Source organism: Corvus kubaryi, unplaced genomic scaffold (assembly GCF_017639235.1).
Source record: "Corvus kubaryi isolate FWS band 111438036 unplaced genomic scaffold, C.kubaryi_AGA036_p1.0 114, whole genome shotgun sequence".
NCBI classification, from domain to species: Eukaryota; Metazoa; Chordata; class Aves; order Passeriformes; family Corvidae; genus Corvus; species Corvus kubaryi.
The window spans coordinates 373893-387423 of NW_024580653.1; the positions used below are offsets into that span (position 1 = coordinate 373893).

The 13531-nt window shown below is 58.0% G+C and overlaps 1 protein-coding gene across 1 annotated transcript in view; it reads left to right on the forward strand.

Annotated features, from left to right (window-relative positions):
• The window catches only part of LOC121676721 (stromal interaction molecule 1-like), a 67318-nt gene that overhangs the window by 49428 nt on the left and 4359 nt on the right, over positions 1–13531 (forward strand). The window contains exons 8-11 of the mRNA XM_042012657.1: positions 840–940; positions 1645–1880; positions 3855–3935; positions 6917–6983. Of these exons, the coding sequence (XP_041868591.1) occupies positions 840–940; positions 1645–1880; positions 3855–3935; positions 6917–6983 (485 nt within the window). The remainder of the gene's footprint in view (positions 1–839; positions 941–1644; positions 1881–3854; positions 3936–6916; positions 6984–13531) is intronic.

Consider the following 13531-nt stretch of genomic DNA (forward strand, 5'->3'; position numbering starts at 1 on the left):
CCTGAGGGATGAGCCCAGGGGATCTGGGATGTTGTGTGCCAGCCCTGCGGGATGAGCCCGGGGCGCTGTTGTGACACGTCCTTGTCTCTGTGGCCACATGGAGCCAGCAGAGCTGGCAGGAGGGAGAACTCTGTCTGCCTTAATCTGCTTTTATTGGGAACATTTTAACAGTCCAGCAGTTTTCCTTTGGCTGTGTCAGTTCTTGCACCCACATCCTTGGCCTTCCCAGTCCCAGGTTCATGCCACTGGAGCTGGGAATGGCAGAGCTGTGGGCAGAGACTTTAATTTTAGATACAGTGACACAAACCCAACCTCAAACCAAAAATCTTCCCCAACCCAAGATCCCTTGGGCATTCCTGGGCTGTGTTTGGTGGTCATTCATGGGAGAGACAAGCCAATGTGTGAGAGCCCTTCACTGTGTGAAGTACCTGGATCATGGAATCGTGGAATGGTTTGGATTGGAGGAACCCTTGGAGACCTTCAAGGCCACCACTGACCCATGTCCCCAGGTGACACATCCACAGGGCTGTGAAATCCCTCCAGGGATGGGGACTCCAACTCTGCCCTGAAAGTTCAGCCTCTTCAGTTCAGTTCCCTCTGCTTTTTGGGAAACTGGGAGAAGGGAGCATGAAATCCCCAACCTGCTACTTGCTGCTGGTGAATTCCTCACCCCAGTGTCAGGGAGAACAGCATTCCTCAGTGACACCACCATTCCCACTACTCCCACGTGCGCAGGCAGCTCCAGGGACTGTTCCTGTCTCAGCCCATCCTGGATGTTCGTGGCCTGGAGGAAACATCAGGTTGTCTTCTTCCTGTGACTTTCTCTGTTGATATTCCAGGCTGAAAAGATCAAAAAGAAGCGAAACACCCTTTTTGGGACGTTCCATGTTGCTCACAGTTCCTCTCTGGACGATGTTGACCATAAAATCTTAACTGCAAAGTGAGTGTCTGCTCAACAGCTCCCTTGTCCCTGCCTCCCTCCTCACCCCTCTCCTGTCCCAGGCAGGAGTGTCCTCACCTGCACAGGGGCTGTGGGGCTCACTTTGCTGAACTTCTGTTGTCCTCCATGACCTGGGCTTGGACTCCCTCCTCTTCATCAATAACCTTCTAGTTTTACCTGTGAGAAACAAGGGGTCACAGTTATGTGGAGCAGTTAAAAGTCCTGTCAAAACAAGGTTTCAGGAGGCTGCAGGATGCTAAGGGATTGGAATGGAATGGTTTGGGTTGGAAGGACCTTAAAGCCCATCCAGTGCCACCCCTGCCATGGCAGGGACACCTCCCACTGGCCCAGGCTGCTCCAAGCCCCAATGTCCAGCCTGGCCTTGGGCACTGCCAGGGATCCAGGGGCAGCCCCAGCTGCTCTGGGCACCCTGTGCCAGGGCCTGCCCACCCTCCCAGGGAACAATTCCTGTCCAATCTCCCATCCAGCCCTGCCCTCTGGCACTGGGAAGCCATTCCCCCTTGTTATTATCCCTGGGTACTTCAGCTGCTGCTGCATTTTTTAATTCCCATATTCCTGGAATTAAAATGAAAAGTGTCTCAAATTTCAGGACACACAGCTGACCCCATGGAGTCTATTCCAGGTGATTCAGGGGGTGTTTTCCCTTCATTGCCTCCGTTGTCCCTGTCTGTCCCTGTCCCCAGGCAAGCGCTGAGCGAGGTGACGGCGGCGCTGCGGGAGCGGCTGCACCGCTGGCAGCAGATCGAGCTCCTCTGCGGCTTCCAGATCGTCAACAACCCCGGCATCCACTCCCTGGCCTCGGCCCTCAACATCGACCCCGGCTGGATGGGCACCCCCCGGCCCAACCCCTCGCACTTCATCATGACTGACGACGTGGACGACCTGGACGAGGAGCTCGTGTCGCCCATGTCCATCCAATGTACGTGAGCCCTGGGAATGGGGCTCCAGGGGCTCCCTGGGAATGGGGCTCTGGGGGCTCTCTGGGAAGGGGGGCTGTGCCTGCTGGGGTTGGGGGCTGTGACACAGAGCAGACCTGGATCCATAGTTCACCTGCATCAGGAGGGATTGATTGATCCAAGTGGGGGTTTCCGTGCCCTGAGACCACAGTTGGTCCGTCAGGGTCAGGAACATCCCTACGGGCCAGGCCCCACTGCTGGGCTTGCTTGGAGCCTGTAAATTTCAGCAGAACTGGTAATTTAGAAACTGTTAATTATTGCTTCATTCTATCTGTGCTGTTCTGGTCAACTCACTGATTTAAGCATTTACCAAAAAACCCCAACCAAAGGCACGGGTAGACATGGTAGTGAGACAGGAAAGGGGATCATCCTGATGTCCCTTTGGCCTGAGCACTTTTCTGGGACTTAAAGGACTCAAAGCTGCCCCCTCTTGAGGCACAGCTGGACCTGCTTCCTGCACCATTCCAGGTGGGAGCAGCAGTGCCAACCTCAGGGATCTGTTAAACATTCCCTGGAGCAGAGGCTGAACCCCCAATCCCCAACTCTGTGCAGGGCTCGGGGTCACCCACAGGGAGCTCCGGTCCCTCTGTGTTGGTGACAGAGAGCATCAGCTCCCCGGGTGGCTGTCCCTGCTCCGCCGAGCCCAGCTCGCACGGAGGAAGGGCTGAGCATGGATCACCCCGTGCCTGTGACCCCCCAGTTGCTGAGCTCCCGGGCTGGGTGGCACTGTCACCTTCTCTGCAGCAGCTGTGAGTCAGCCCTGGCTGCTATTCCTGCCTTTAGCTGGCCTGGATCCTGCCTTGCTTCTTTCAAAAGGGCATTTTCCAGATAGTTTCCCATCTCGGGCTATTGCACCAGAGACTGGGAGAGCTGAAGAGCAGTGACGGGGATCTGGGGGCACAGGAGCAGCACCTGGCCAGGGCACAGCACCCTGACCTGGGCACTTCCATGGAATCACAGAGTGGATTGGGTTGGAAGGACCTTAAAGCTCATCCAGTTCTATCCCCTGCCATGGGCAGGGACACTTTCCACTGTCCCACGTTGCTCCAAGCCCCTGGCCTTGGACACTTCCAGGGATGGGGCAGCCCCAGCTGCTCTGGGCAACTCTGCACGATTTAATCCAAGCCAGGGCTGTTCAGGGGAGCAGGAGGAGGAGGAGGGAGGAGCAGAAGGGTCTCAGGGCTGGCTCCGTGTGCTGCAGGAGGTGCCCTGTGTGCCATGGCCACGTCCCCTCGGCCTGGGGCTTGGCTGTGGTGCTGGGAAGGTCTGGGGGCAGGTGCTGAGGGGGCCTCAGGCCAGGGGCCAGGGAGAGGCAGAGTTGAAGGGTTTGGGTAGGGCAGGAGGAACGGGTGTTCTGTGTGTTCCGGGGCTCAGCAGACACAGGGGCTGGAGCCAGAGTTTGTGGGATCAGCTGTGCTTGGGGCCATTAAAGCCTCAGGGAATGGAGACCTCCAGCTCTTCATCATTACCAGTCACCACCAGAATCAAGATGGACAGCTCTGATAAAGCCCTGGCACAGCCCCAGCTGGGCACTGATGGCAGGGACACTTGGGACAGTCCCAGGTGACACCTGAGGACCTGAGCTGGGCCAGGTGTGAGCCTTCAGCCCCGATTTCAGCCTTGGCTTCTTTGCACTTGAGTGCGACATTTCCAGGGAGCACTTCCAGTTCCATCACCCCAGAGCTGGGCAGAGAGCCTGCCCACCCTCCTGCCCACCCACCTCCTGCAGGTGATGCACCCTGCAACAAGCACTGGGCATTCAAGGTCTCAAAGCAAGGGAGCCTTTCCCTGTAGGATTTTTGTCCTTTGTGTACAAACCCTGCCTCAGGAGAGCAGTGCCGAGTTTCTCCTGCCCAGACGTGTTGCTGAGGACCCGTGTCTTCTCCCAGTAAATCCCATCTCTCTCTCTCCTGTTCCCACCTGGCTGCCCTCCCCAGATGCAGCCTGGCTTTTCGGGCGCAGGTTCAGCGACCGCTCCTCGCTGTCCTCGGAGGATCAGTCCCTCTGGAAATACCCTGGTTTGGTTCTCTTCAGTTATATTTTCATTTTTTATTCTGCCCTCTGGCCTCTTTCTGGACTAAAATACATCCACCAATTTTCCATCTTTCTGGCACGGGAACTAATGAGCGTATCTCTCCTCTCTGAGCCATCACCACCTGTACTAACCCGGGAAGAGTCTGGTGGGATGAAGAAGAATCTCAGCTGCAGCTCCTGTGTGCTCCCGGGTGCACTTAGGGAATCTGGAGACTTGGACTCACTCCATTTTACCCCTGAGGTGGAGATGAAGGACCCAGTGAGGCTGGGAGGAGGTGACAGCATTCCCTGTCCCATCCCACCTCCTTCCCCGTCCCTCCCCGCAGGTGCTGCTGGTGCTGGGTTCCCTCAGACTCCTTCAATAAACCGAGCAGTGCCACCCCTTAGGGACACCTGTCCCCTGGTGCCCCAGTGCCACGGGGATGGCACACAGCCTGCTGGCCTTGGCTGCCTTTGGAAGCCTTCCCTTTGGCAGCACAGCCGAGCCCCGGCTGTCGTGGGATGGGGGAGGAGGAGGGCGTCCAGCCTAGTGCAGGGAGGGCTTTTCCTTGGGATGCTGGGCAGATAATTTGGGGAGTGTTGGTAAAACGTGTGTCTGGAGGGACGTGGTGGCTCTGGGAAGCGAGGCCCCAGCCTGTGCTCCAGAGCTCATTGCAGGATAAGTCTTGGAGAAGGAGAGAAGTGGGAAATCCTGAGTTGGTAAATGAGGGGTGGAACACCAGGAAAATCCAGGGAATCTGTAGGGAAAAAAGCATGGCCCAAGGGAAAGAGAAACCTGGAGCAGAAAGCCATCACCCCAGTGAGTTACTCTGGAGTCAGGTCCCTGTGAACCCTCCACAGTGAGATTCCCAAACTGAAATTGCAGCTCTGGAGCTGAAAAATAAAATCTTGCAATAGAAGGTGGATGTTGTAAAATTCCAGGCTCACGGATGGGCAGTGTAGGAAACAAGGAGCAGCAAACCTGAGCAGTGGGAAGGACTGGGATTCACCTTGGGGGTGTGGAAGCAGCCAAGTTGCCAGAATTAATCCTTACTCCTCCTTCCACTGGAAGTATGTCCCTGTGGATCCCTCAGTCCTGAGTCATTCTGCTAGAGGAGCCCTGTGTGTCCAGCTGGGGGTTTCCAGAGCAGGGATTGCTGGTTCTTCCATTCCCAAAGGAGCTCTCCTCCTCCTCCATTTCTGAGCTTTCCTGTCTGCATCTTTTTAACCCATTTGTACATTAATTTCTTACGCACATAAGAAGTCCTGAACACTCCTGAACACCTTATCTCCTGCCAAAGGAGGAACATCTTGTACGGAATGGCAGCAAGGGGATGATATAAAGCCAGCCTGGTTGGCTCGGGATGGGGCTGCAGCCCTGGGATCCCGTTTTCCATGATGGAGGGGAGCGTTCCCGAGGCTCCGGGCAGGTGAAGGGGCCTCCCCTGGCTCTGGGGTGAGCCCGGGGGCAGGTGTGGGGCACAGGCAGCTGCTCAGGGATTGTTGAGCTCCAGTTCCAGCCAGGCATGACCACGGGGCTGGAGAGATCCCAAGGAGCTTCGAAGGCAGTTCAGGAGCTGGTGCTGGGGCTCCAAAGGACATTCCCATGTGGTTCCCCAAACCAAGGGGAATTGGCAACCAGAGGAGAATATTTCAGATGGAGGGTCTCTGATCAGTCACAGTGGTCATGGAACAGGCTGGGAGCAGGTGAGGCCACTCTGGGGCCAGAGTCACCAGTTCACACACGCAGGAATCAGGCATGAATCCCAGAAAGTCTGGGTTGGAAGGACCTTACAGCTCATCCCATTCCAGCCCTGCCATGGGCAGGGACACCTTCCACTGTCCCAGGCTGCTCCAAGCCCCAATGTCCAGCCTGGCCTTGGGCACTGCCAGGGATCCAGGGGCAGCCCCAGCTGCTCTGGGCACCCTGTGCCAGGGCCTGCCCACCCTCCCAGGGAACAATTCCTGCCCAAGATCCTCGACCCCAATATTTTCAACCAACCAGGGAACTGCCCCTGGATCCCTGGCAGTGTCCCAGGCCAGGTTGCACATTGGGGCTCGGAGCCACCTGGGACAGTGGAAGGTGTCCCTGCCATGGCAGGGGTGGGAAGAGATGCCCTTTGGGGTCCCTCCCAGCCCAATCCCCTGTATGATTCCATGCTCCCAGTGCTGCCCCGGCACAGCGATGCCAGAAACGGAGCAGAGCTGAGCTCTGGGAGTGGAGCTTTGGGTGCCATCACTGACCTGCTCACCTGGGGCTCTGCTTTGGGCTGTCAAGGTCCCACCCAGGCAGCAGCACTGTGGCCATGAGATGTCTGTGAGGCTGGAATGGCCCGTGCCCTGGAAGTGCCCAGTCCTTGGCTCTCCAGGAGCTGGATGGTGGCTCCAGGTGGGATGAATCACAGGTGGGATGAATCACACAGCCGCTCTCTGCATCAGGCAAGATGCTCAGATAAGGTGTTCAGAGGCACCTACCTCAGGAATGTTGGAGTTTTCCATGGGCTGGGCATTAATCCAGCATGTTCAGCATCAGCTTAAAGCTGCTTCTGCATTAAACAGCCCTTAACTGCTGGCACGAGGTGGGACAGTGCTGGTGGCACAGGGGCAGTGGGGTGGTGCTGGTGGGATGGTGCTGGTGGCACAGGGGCAGTGGGGTGGTGCTGGTGGGATGGTGCCAGTGGGACAGGAGCGGTGGGATGGGGATGGTGGGATGGTGCCAGTGGGACAGGAGCAGTGGGATGATGCCAGTGGGACAGGAGTGGTGGGATGGTGCCAGTGGAACAGGAGCGGTGGGATGGTGTTGGTGGGACAGGAGTGGTGGGATGGTGCCAGTGGGACAGGAGCGGTGGGATGGTGCCAGTGGGACAGGAGCAGTGGGATGGTGCCGGTGGGATGGTGCCAGTGGGACAGGAGCGGTGGGATGGGGACGGTGCCAGCGCTCCGTGGGCCGGGCCGTGCCTCAGCGCTCTGCTGTGTCTCGTTGCAGCTCCGGCCTTGCCCAGCACAGTCCGGCAGCGCCTGGTGGAGCCGCAGCACGGCCACGGATCGCAGAGGTTGGTAGAGAGTCACGTGCCGGGGCAGCCCGAGCCGGGCCCCGCGGCCCCGTTCCGGGCGGGCCGAGTGTCCCTGCGCCGAATGCACAGCCTCACCTCCGGACAGTCCTTCAGCTCCGACCTGCCCGGCTCCAGCCCATCGCCTGCCTCCACCTCCTCCACCTCCTGCTCCTCATCCACCACCACTGCACCTGCTCCTGCTTGCCATGTCCACCCTATCTATTACCATCACACCACCTCTTATTTCCTCCAGATGGATTCCATCCCCGACCTGCCCCCTCCTGATGTCACCTCTGGAGTTCGCTGTCGCACTGGGAGCTTTGGGTATATTGCTGTTTCTTTTCTAGCTGCCTCCTGCCTGCTGTGCCTCAGAGCTGGCGCTTGCTCGGGTGCTCGTTCTCCCACATTCCTCCTGCCCTTTTCTTTCGGGCCTTTATTCCATGATTTATCCACGTTTGTTCCTTCCACTGCTCTCCCCCTGCCGCTGGAGCCTCTAAGGAGGATTCCATGGCCATCCCCATGCCCGCCAGCTCAGTGGGGCATTCCCAAGGTGCTGTGCTGTTGTTTTACTGTAGCTGAGCAAAGGAGAATTCCCAGGTGCTTGTTATTCCCTGAACAAGGGGATGTGAGGAGGTAACAGAACTGATCACCAAACCTGACCTGATTTGAAGCCTGGGCTTCCTTGGGCTCCTCACAAATGAATTGCAAAGGGAACATGATGGGTGGGGACCACAAGGTAGCAGTGGGAGAATTTTGGGATGGTTTTCAGAGGTGCTGGAGCGGCAGTTCAGGAATGTGTTTCAGAGTGACTGGTCTGGCAGCGATGAGGAATGGGGGTGTTCTGGCTAAGGAATGTCTGAGGAGGGGGTTGGAGCTTCTGTTGTTGGCTTTAGCTTGGTCCCTTTCCGTTGGCTCTTTGGAGACCTGGCGCATCCCTGGGACTGGTTATCCTCCAGCCCTAAATCCCGGAGCTGTCCCAGTTCAGCGCGCTGGTGATAGGGAGGAGCAGGAATCCTGCCGGGGTGCTCCGAGGCGGCCCTGACAGGAATGTTGTGTGTCCCAGGCACAGGATCAGGTTCCTCGGGTGGCTTTCATCCGAGCGAGATCCCGGACATCCCTGTCCCACGGGGTCATGGATGCAGCCAGTCCCAAGGTGGTGTGTCCCTGCGGGTGTGGGACCCCCTGCGATCAGGGCGGTGGGAGGGCTGTGATGGAGCAGGGAGTCCTGTCCCTGCCAGGTGCTGCCTGTGGCCCCAGACAGGTCATTCCATCTCTGTTCCGTGCTTTCTCCAATGCCAAATTAAAAACAGTCTCCTAATCCTCACTATTGGGGAGCAGACTGCTGGGAGAAGGCTGGAAGTCTGTGGGTGAGGCAGAGGATAGGGGAAATGTCCTTCCACCATTATTTCTCCAGGCAGGGAAACATTCCCAGTCACCACATCTTCACCCATCCCAGCACGCTGTCCCATTATTTCCTTACCTGTGGGTCCCTCTGCCCTCAGGTGGTGGGATCTCTCCTGGCCTTGTTCACGTCTCTGGTTTGGATGTTCCACCCCCTCCCTGCCCCGTGTGTCTCAAAGCTGAGCAGCCCCAGGCACTTTCTGGAATCTGGAATATTGAGGGGGAAATTCCTGCACCTGCTCCACAATGGAGAACTATAGAGCAGCATCTCAGTTAATTCAGTAATGGTTGTTTGGGGATGATGAGAAGCAGCGTAATTAATTAACTCCTCCCAGTGGGAGCTCAACTGCAGCTGTCCCAGTTGGACTGGTAAAAGCCGGGAATGCTGCTGCTCCCTGCTTCCATTGCCTCCCTGACTCTGCAGGAGGGAGGGCTCATCCTGGCAGCCCGGGGCTCATGTCCTGTGTGCAAAACCGCTGTTTAAATGTGATTTACTCCCATCTGAGGCCCGTGACACACAGAATTCCTGCCCAGGACAAAGCCTGAGTCCCTGCAGACTCCCTGAGAGTAGCAGAGGGAAACGGGATCTGGCACGGGGCCCCCAGGAAGGGAAGGGGACAGTGCCAGAGGTCGTTAGGAGGGGATAAGTGGGGGCTCCCCCTGGTCAGAGCCCAGCTGGTCACCACTGGGTGACAGCAGGACTGTCCTCACCCTGCTCCTGTGGCCAAACCCGGCCGGTGATGCAGGAGAAGCGATGGAGTCAGAACCTCCCACCTGGGATTTGCTGCAGCTACAGCAGAGCAGGCGACTCCCCCCCCTCATCCATCCCTGCTCACCCCAGGCAGCGGAAATGAGGAGCTGGGTGCCCAAAGATGCAGGTTTGTCGCTGTTAATTGTTTTATCCAACTGCATCATTAGCAGATCCTGCTTTGATGCATCCCCAAAAGCACCGCTGCCGGGCTGATGGATTGCTGCTCCTCCTTGATATCCTCGGTCCTGGAGGCCTTTCCATGCATCCCTCGAGCTCCACAGCCTCCTGGGGAGGCAGGCAGGACAGCTGGGGAGGCTCAGAAAGGCCTTCCAGGGAGTCACTCCAAGGACCAGAGCAGAACCCCAAAGCTTCCTGGCTCCCTTGGTAGAAAGAATGTGCCACCCTGATTGTGGCGGCTGCTGGAGCTCTTTAGCCTCTGCCACATCCAGCAGATGCCAAGGCTGGGGAGAGCTCACAGGAGAAACCATCTCCAAGGAGCTGCCCCCCGAGCAAGGCTGGGGATCGCTGTCTCCGGAATCCTGCTGGGGTTATCCCTGCAGGGAGCTGCTTCCCTCAACTCCTCACTCTTTGCTTCTCTTTTGCAATTGGCTTCAGAGGATCCAGCGCCAATAAGGTCAGAGCGGTTCCGGGCCGGAGGCGGCTGCGGGATCGGGGGGTCCCCGGGGGGAGAGGGGCTGGAGGGGGCTGTGTGTGCACAGAGGTTTCTGCTGCCAGTGCCTGCCTCAGGTGGATAAAACTGATGGAGATGGGAGTGTAGGACCAAATCCGCACGCCCAGGCCCTTCTCCGACCAGGAAGGGAGGTGGCAGCCAAAGCACAGGGAGGGGAGAGAGTCAGGAATCCAGGGAAATGAGTAATTCACAGCTCTTGCAGGGTGGAAGGGAGGAAGCTGCTGTTGGGTTTGCATTGAGGCAGAGCCAAGCTCAGCCCCACAGCAAATTTGGGAATTTGCCTTAAGAAAAGCCTTGGTCCCTGGTGCCATATGCACAGAGCCCAGCAGACGAGGGTGCTCCCAGGGCATGGAGGGATGAGGCAGCGAGGGCTCCCTGGCTGCTGGAGCACTCCAGGGCAGCTCCTGGGCCATGCCAGGCTGTACCCGAGCGGGAACCCCTGGAGAAGTCCCTCATGGGCTGCAGGGCCGGGGAAAAATAGGTGTTTGTTCTCCATCCTCCTCCTGCTCCTCCCCTGCTCCTCCTCCACTCCCAGGCTTTCCTTACTCCATGCTTTGCTTTCTGCTTCTTTTGTTTGCCATCCCCATCTCCTCACCCTCCCTCCCTCAGGGCTGGGGTGGATCCTGGTGGGGCGGGAGGAAGCACAGGAGAAAGCAGATCCATCCTGCCTCAGGCAGGTGAGTGCTGGCAGGGTTGGTCTGGAGGTCGTCGGAGTGCCTGGATCCGTGGAAAAGAGCAGTGAGCACTGCTGGGCTGGAGGAAGGCTCAGGCTCCCAGGTATTTCCCTGTCCAGTTGCTGCTCCGTGGTTTCCAGGAGGGCTGAGCCATCAGGGGCTCCTGCTGCTCCGTAGAAACACTTCCTCTGATCCCTTCCTGGGATCCCATCAAGGCCAGCGGTGTCCTGGGATAGCTTTTCCTCTTGAAAATGTGCTGCAGCAGTTCAGGAGCATAATCCTCATGGAAATCAGTGGGATATAGGCCAGGCCTTGGCTGAGCCTCATCTGGGATGTTGGAAGTATCCTGGGAATGCTCTTTCCTCCCTCTTGTCCTGGCATGGACTCAGGAGTGTCCACTCCTCTTGCTGTCTCCTACCCAGCCAGCGGGATCCCAGGAATCCTGTCCCCCTTGTCGTGCACTTCCTTGTGGGAGCCACCAGGGAAAGGTTCGTTTGGGGCTGAAGAAAATCCCAGCCAAAGTTCCCAGCCATTGGTGTTCAGCTCCCAAAATCAGCCCGTGGGTGCCACAGTAGGAATGCAGGAGGTCCCTGTGCCAGGTGTCCTGGTCTGTCGGGTGTCCCTTGGATTGTCCCTGGCGTGGTGGGGGTGTCCTGTGTGCCGGGATGTCCCTGGAGCCTGGCACAGCAGGGTGGGCGCTGCTGCTGCTCTGGTGGGTGCTGGTGTCACCAGGTCTTCCCTGTATCCTTCAGGAATATATTCCTGAGTTACAGCTGGAGAGATTGTGTTTGAGGAGGGTTAGCTTAGACCGTTGGAATGTTTGGGAATTGTGTGCTCTTGGGCATCAGCTCCTTCAGTCCCCCCAGATGAGCCCAGAGGGATGAACTGGGGCTCCAGCGAGGTGGGACCCTGCGGTGCCAGCATCCGCTCCAGGGCAGAGGATCCCAGGGAACAGCCACACCAGGAATGGGGACAGGGACCCCCAGCCCCCGGATGTCCCCAGCCCTGTGCTGCAGGGAGGGCAGTCCCAGGAGGTGACACCGTGGCTGTGGTGTCACCAAGGCCCTGTTCCACCTCCCGCGGCGCGGGACCAGCTGTCCTGGGATCGGGTTCCCAGCGTCTGCTCCAGGAAGAAAATCCTCCCGGAGCAGAGCATGGCTCTCCATCTGCTGTCGTCATTTTCTCCACACGCTGCCAGCGCTGCTGGGTCACTTTGGTCCCTTCTGGATTGAAAACTGCAGGACTTAGAGGAGAGGGAATGGCTGCCCAGAGCCCAGCAAGGAACGCTCACCCTCTTCACACATCCTTGAAGTCCACTCAGTTGAAAAGAATCCTTTTTTTGCTGTATTTGCTGCTCTCTTGCTGTTTTAAAGGATTTATTTCACTGACCCTCACCCAGATCCCTGTGGGATTGTGGCAGCCTGAAGGGTTGGGTTGGATTTCCTGGAAAAGAAGATTCTTCAGTGGAGTTGGGACATGGACTGTGAAGGGAGCGAGTGTTGCTGTACCTCTGTCCCCAGCCAGAGCACGCTGGGTTCCCTGGGGCTCTCCCACCTCCTCCGTGACCTGAGTCCCAAGGAAGCGCTGCGTTCCTGCCAGGATACGATCCCGCCTGCTCCTGCTCCTGGCTCCAACCAGCACCATTCCTGTGCCATGATTCTGCCCCACAGCCTCGCTCCTTCTCCCAGCTCTGCTGAGACCCGCCGCTGGCATCAGGCTGGTGCCAACCCCTGCAGCCAAAGTCTGCTGTGTTTTCCTGGAAAGGGGGCACTTTCCAGAGATTTGTGGAGAAAACAAACCTCTGGAAGTGGGGGTTCAACCCTGGTGGCATCGCAGCAGCAGCTCAGCATGTGCAGGTGGTGGGAGAGGAGTGTCCAAGCAGGAATTCCCAGGTGAATTTTCCCCCTTTGCAGGTGTGGTAAGCCATGAGCCAGAAACATTCAGTAAAAGCAGGAGACTCCTGAATTCCTTAAAGGAGTTGGAGGTTGTGATGGCAGTGACATTCCATGTGCAGGCACTGGCAGCATCCCGAGGACTCCCAGCCCAGGTGTGTGATGTGTCCATGTTTTGGGAGTCGGCTCCAGCAGCCCGTGTTCGGCCCCACCACATTCCATGGCTGCTGCTGTTCCCAAGGCCCAGTTATCCCAGTTATCCCATGGCAGCCATGGGCCACCAGCCGTGACGGTGACCTTCCGCAGTATCTGCTGGTGGCCTTGGGAGCTCAGTGGCTCCACACGTGTGATCCGTGGCAGTTGTCTCCCTTGGAGAGGCTCCAGCTGCTCCCTCAGAATAGCCAGGGATTTCACACCATCCTGATTGTTCCGTTCTCCCGGCTGCTCTCCTGGGATGCGGCTCCAGCGCTCGGACATGGGCCGGGCTCAGCTCCATGTGCGAGGACAAGGACAGTGCCAGCAGTGCCCAGGGCTCTTTGCTGCTGAGGAAAAGAAGAGCTGAGGTGTTCTCCACAACTGGGCTCCCCCAGTAGATCCATGGCCAAATCCCAGCCATTTTCCTCCGTGTATTCCTGTGGAGCTGCTGAACGAGGGCCCAACTTTATTCCATGGGTTTTGTAGAAGAAATAGACTTTTTCCAGTACAAGGAGAGTGTTCCGGGCCTGTCCAACCTCCCCATGCTGGGACAGCCAGGACTCCAGTGTGTGCCATCACTTTTTGTGGAGAGCAGTGAGGAGTGGCTTCCTCAGAGGCCAGGATTGGGACCAGCGCTGGGAAACGTCTTCATCAGCAGCAGGGACATCGGGATCCGGGGCAGCCCTACACGTTTGCCATGGACACGGAGCTGGGTGCTGTGGTCACACGCTGGAGGAAGGGATGGGGCATCCAGAGGCACCTGGACAGGCTGGAGAGGTGGCACCGTGCCAGCCTCATGAAGCTCAGCAGGGCCAAGGGCAAGGTCCTGCGCCTGGCTCAGGGCAATCCCAGCACAAACAGAGGCTGGGGAGGATGGATTGGGAGCAGCCCTGGGGAGAAGGAGCTGGGGATTGGTGGGGAGAAGCTCCCCAGGCCCTGGCCAT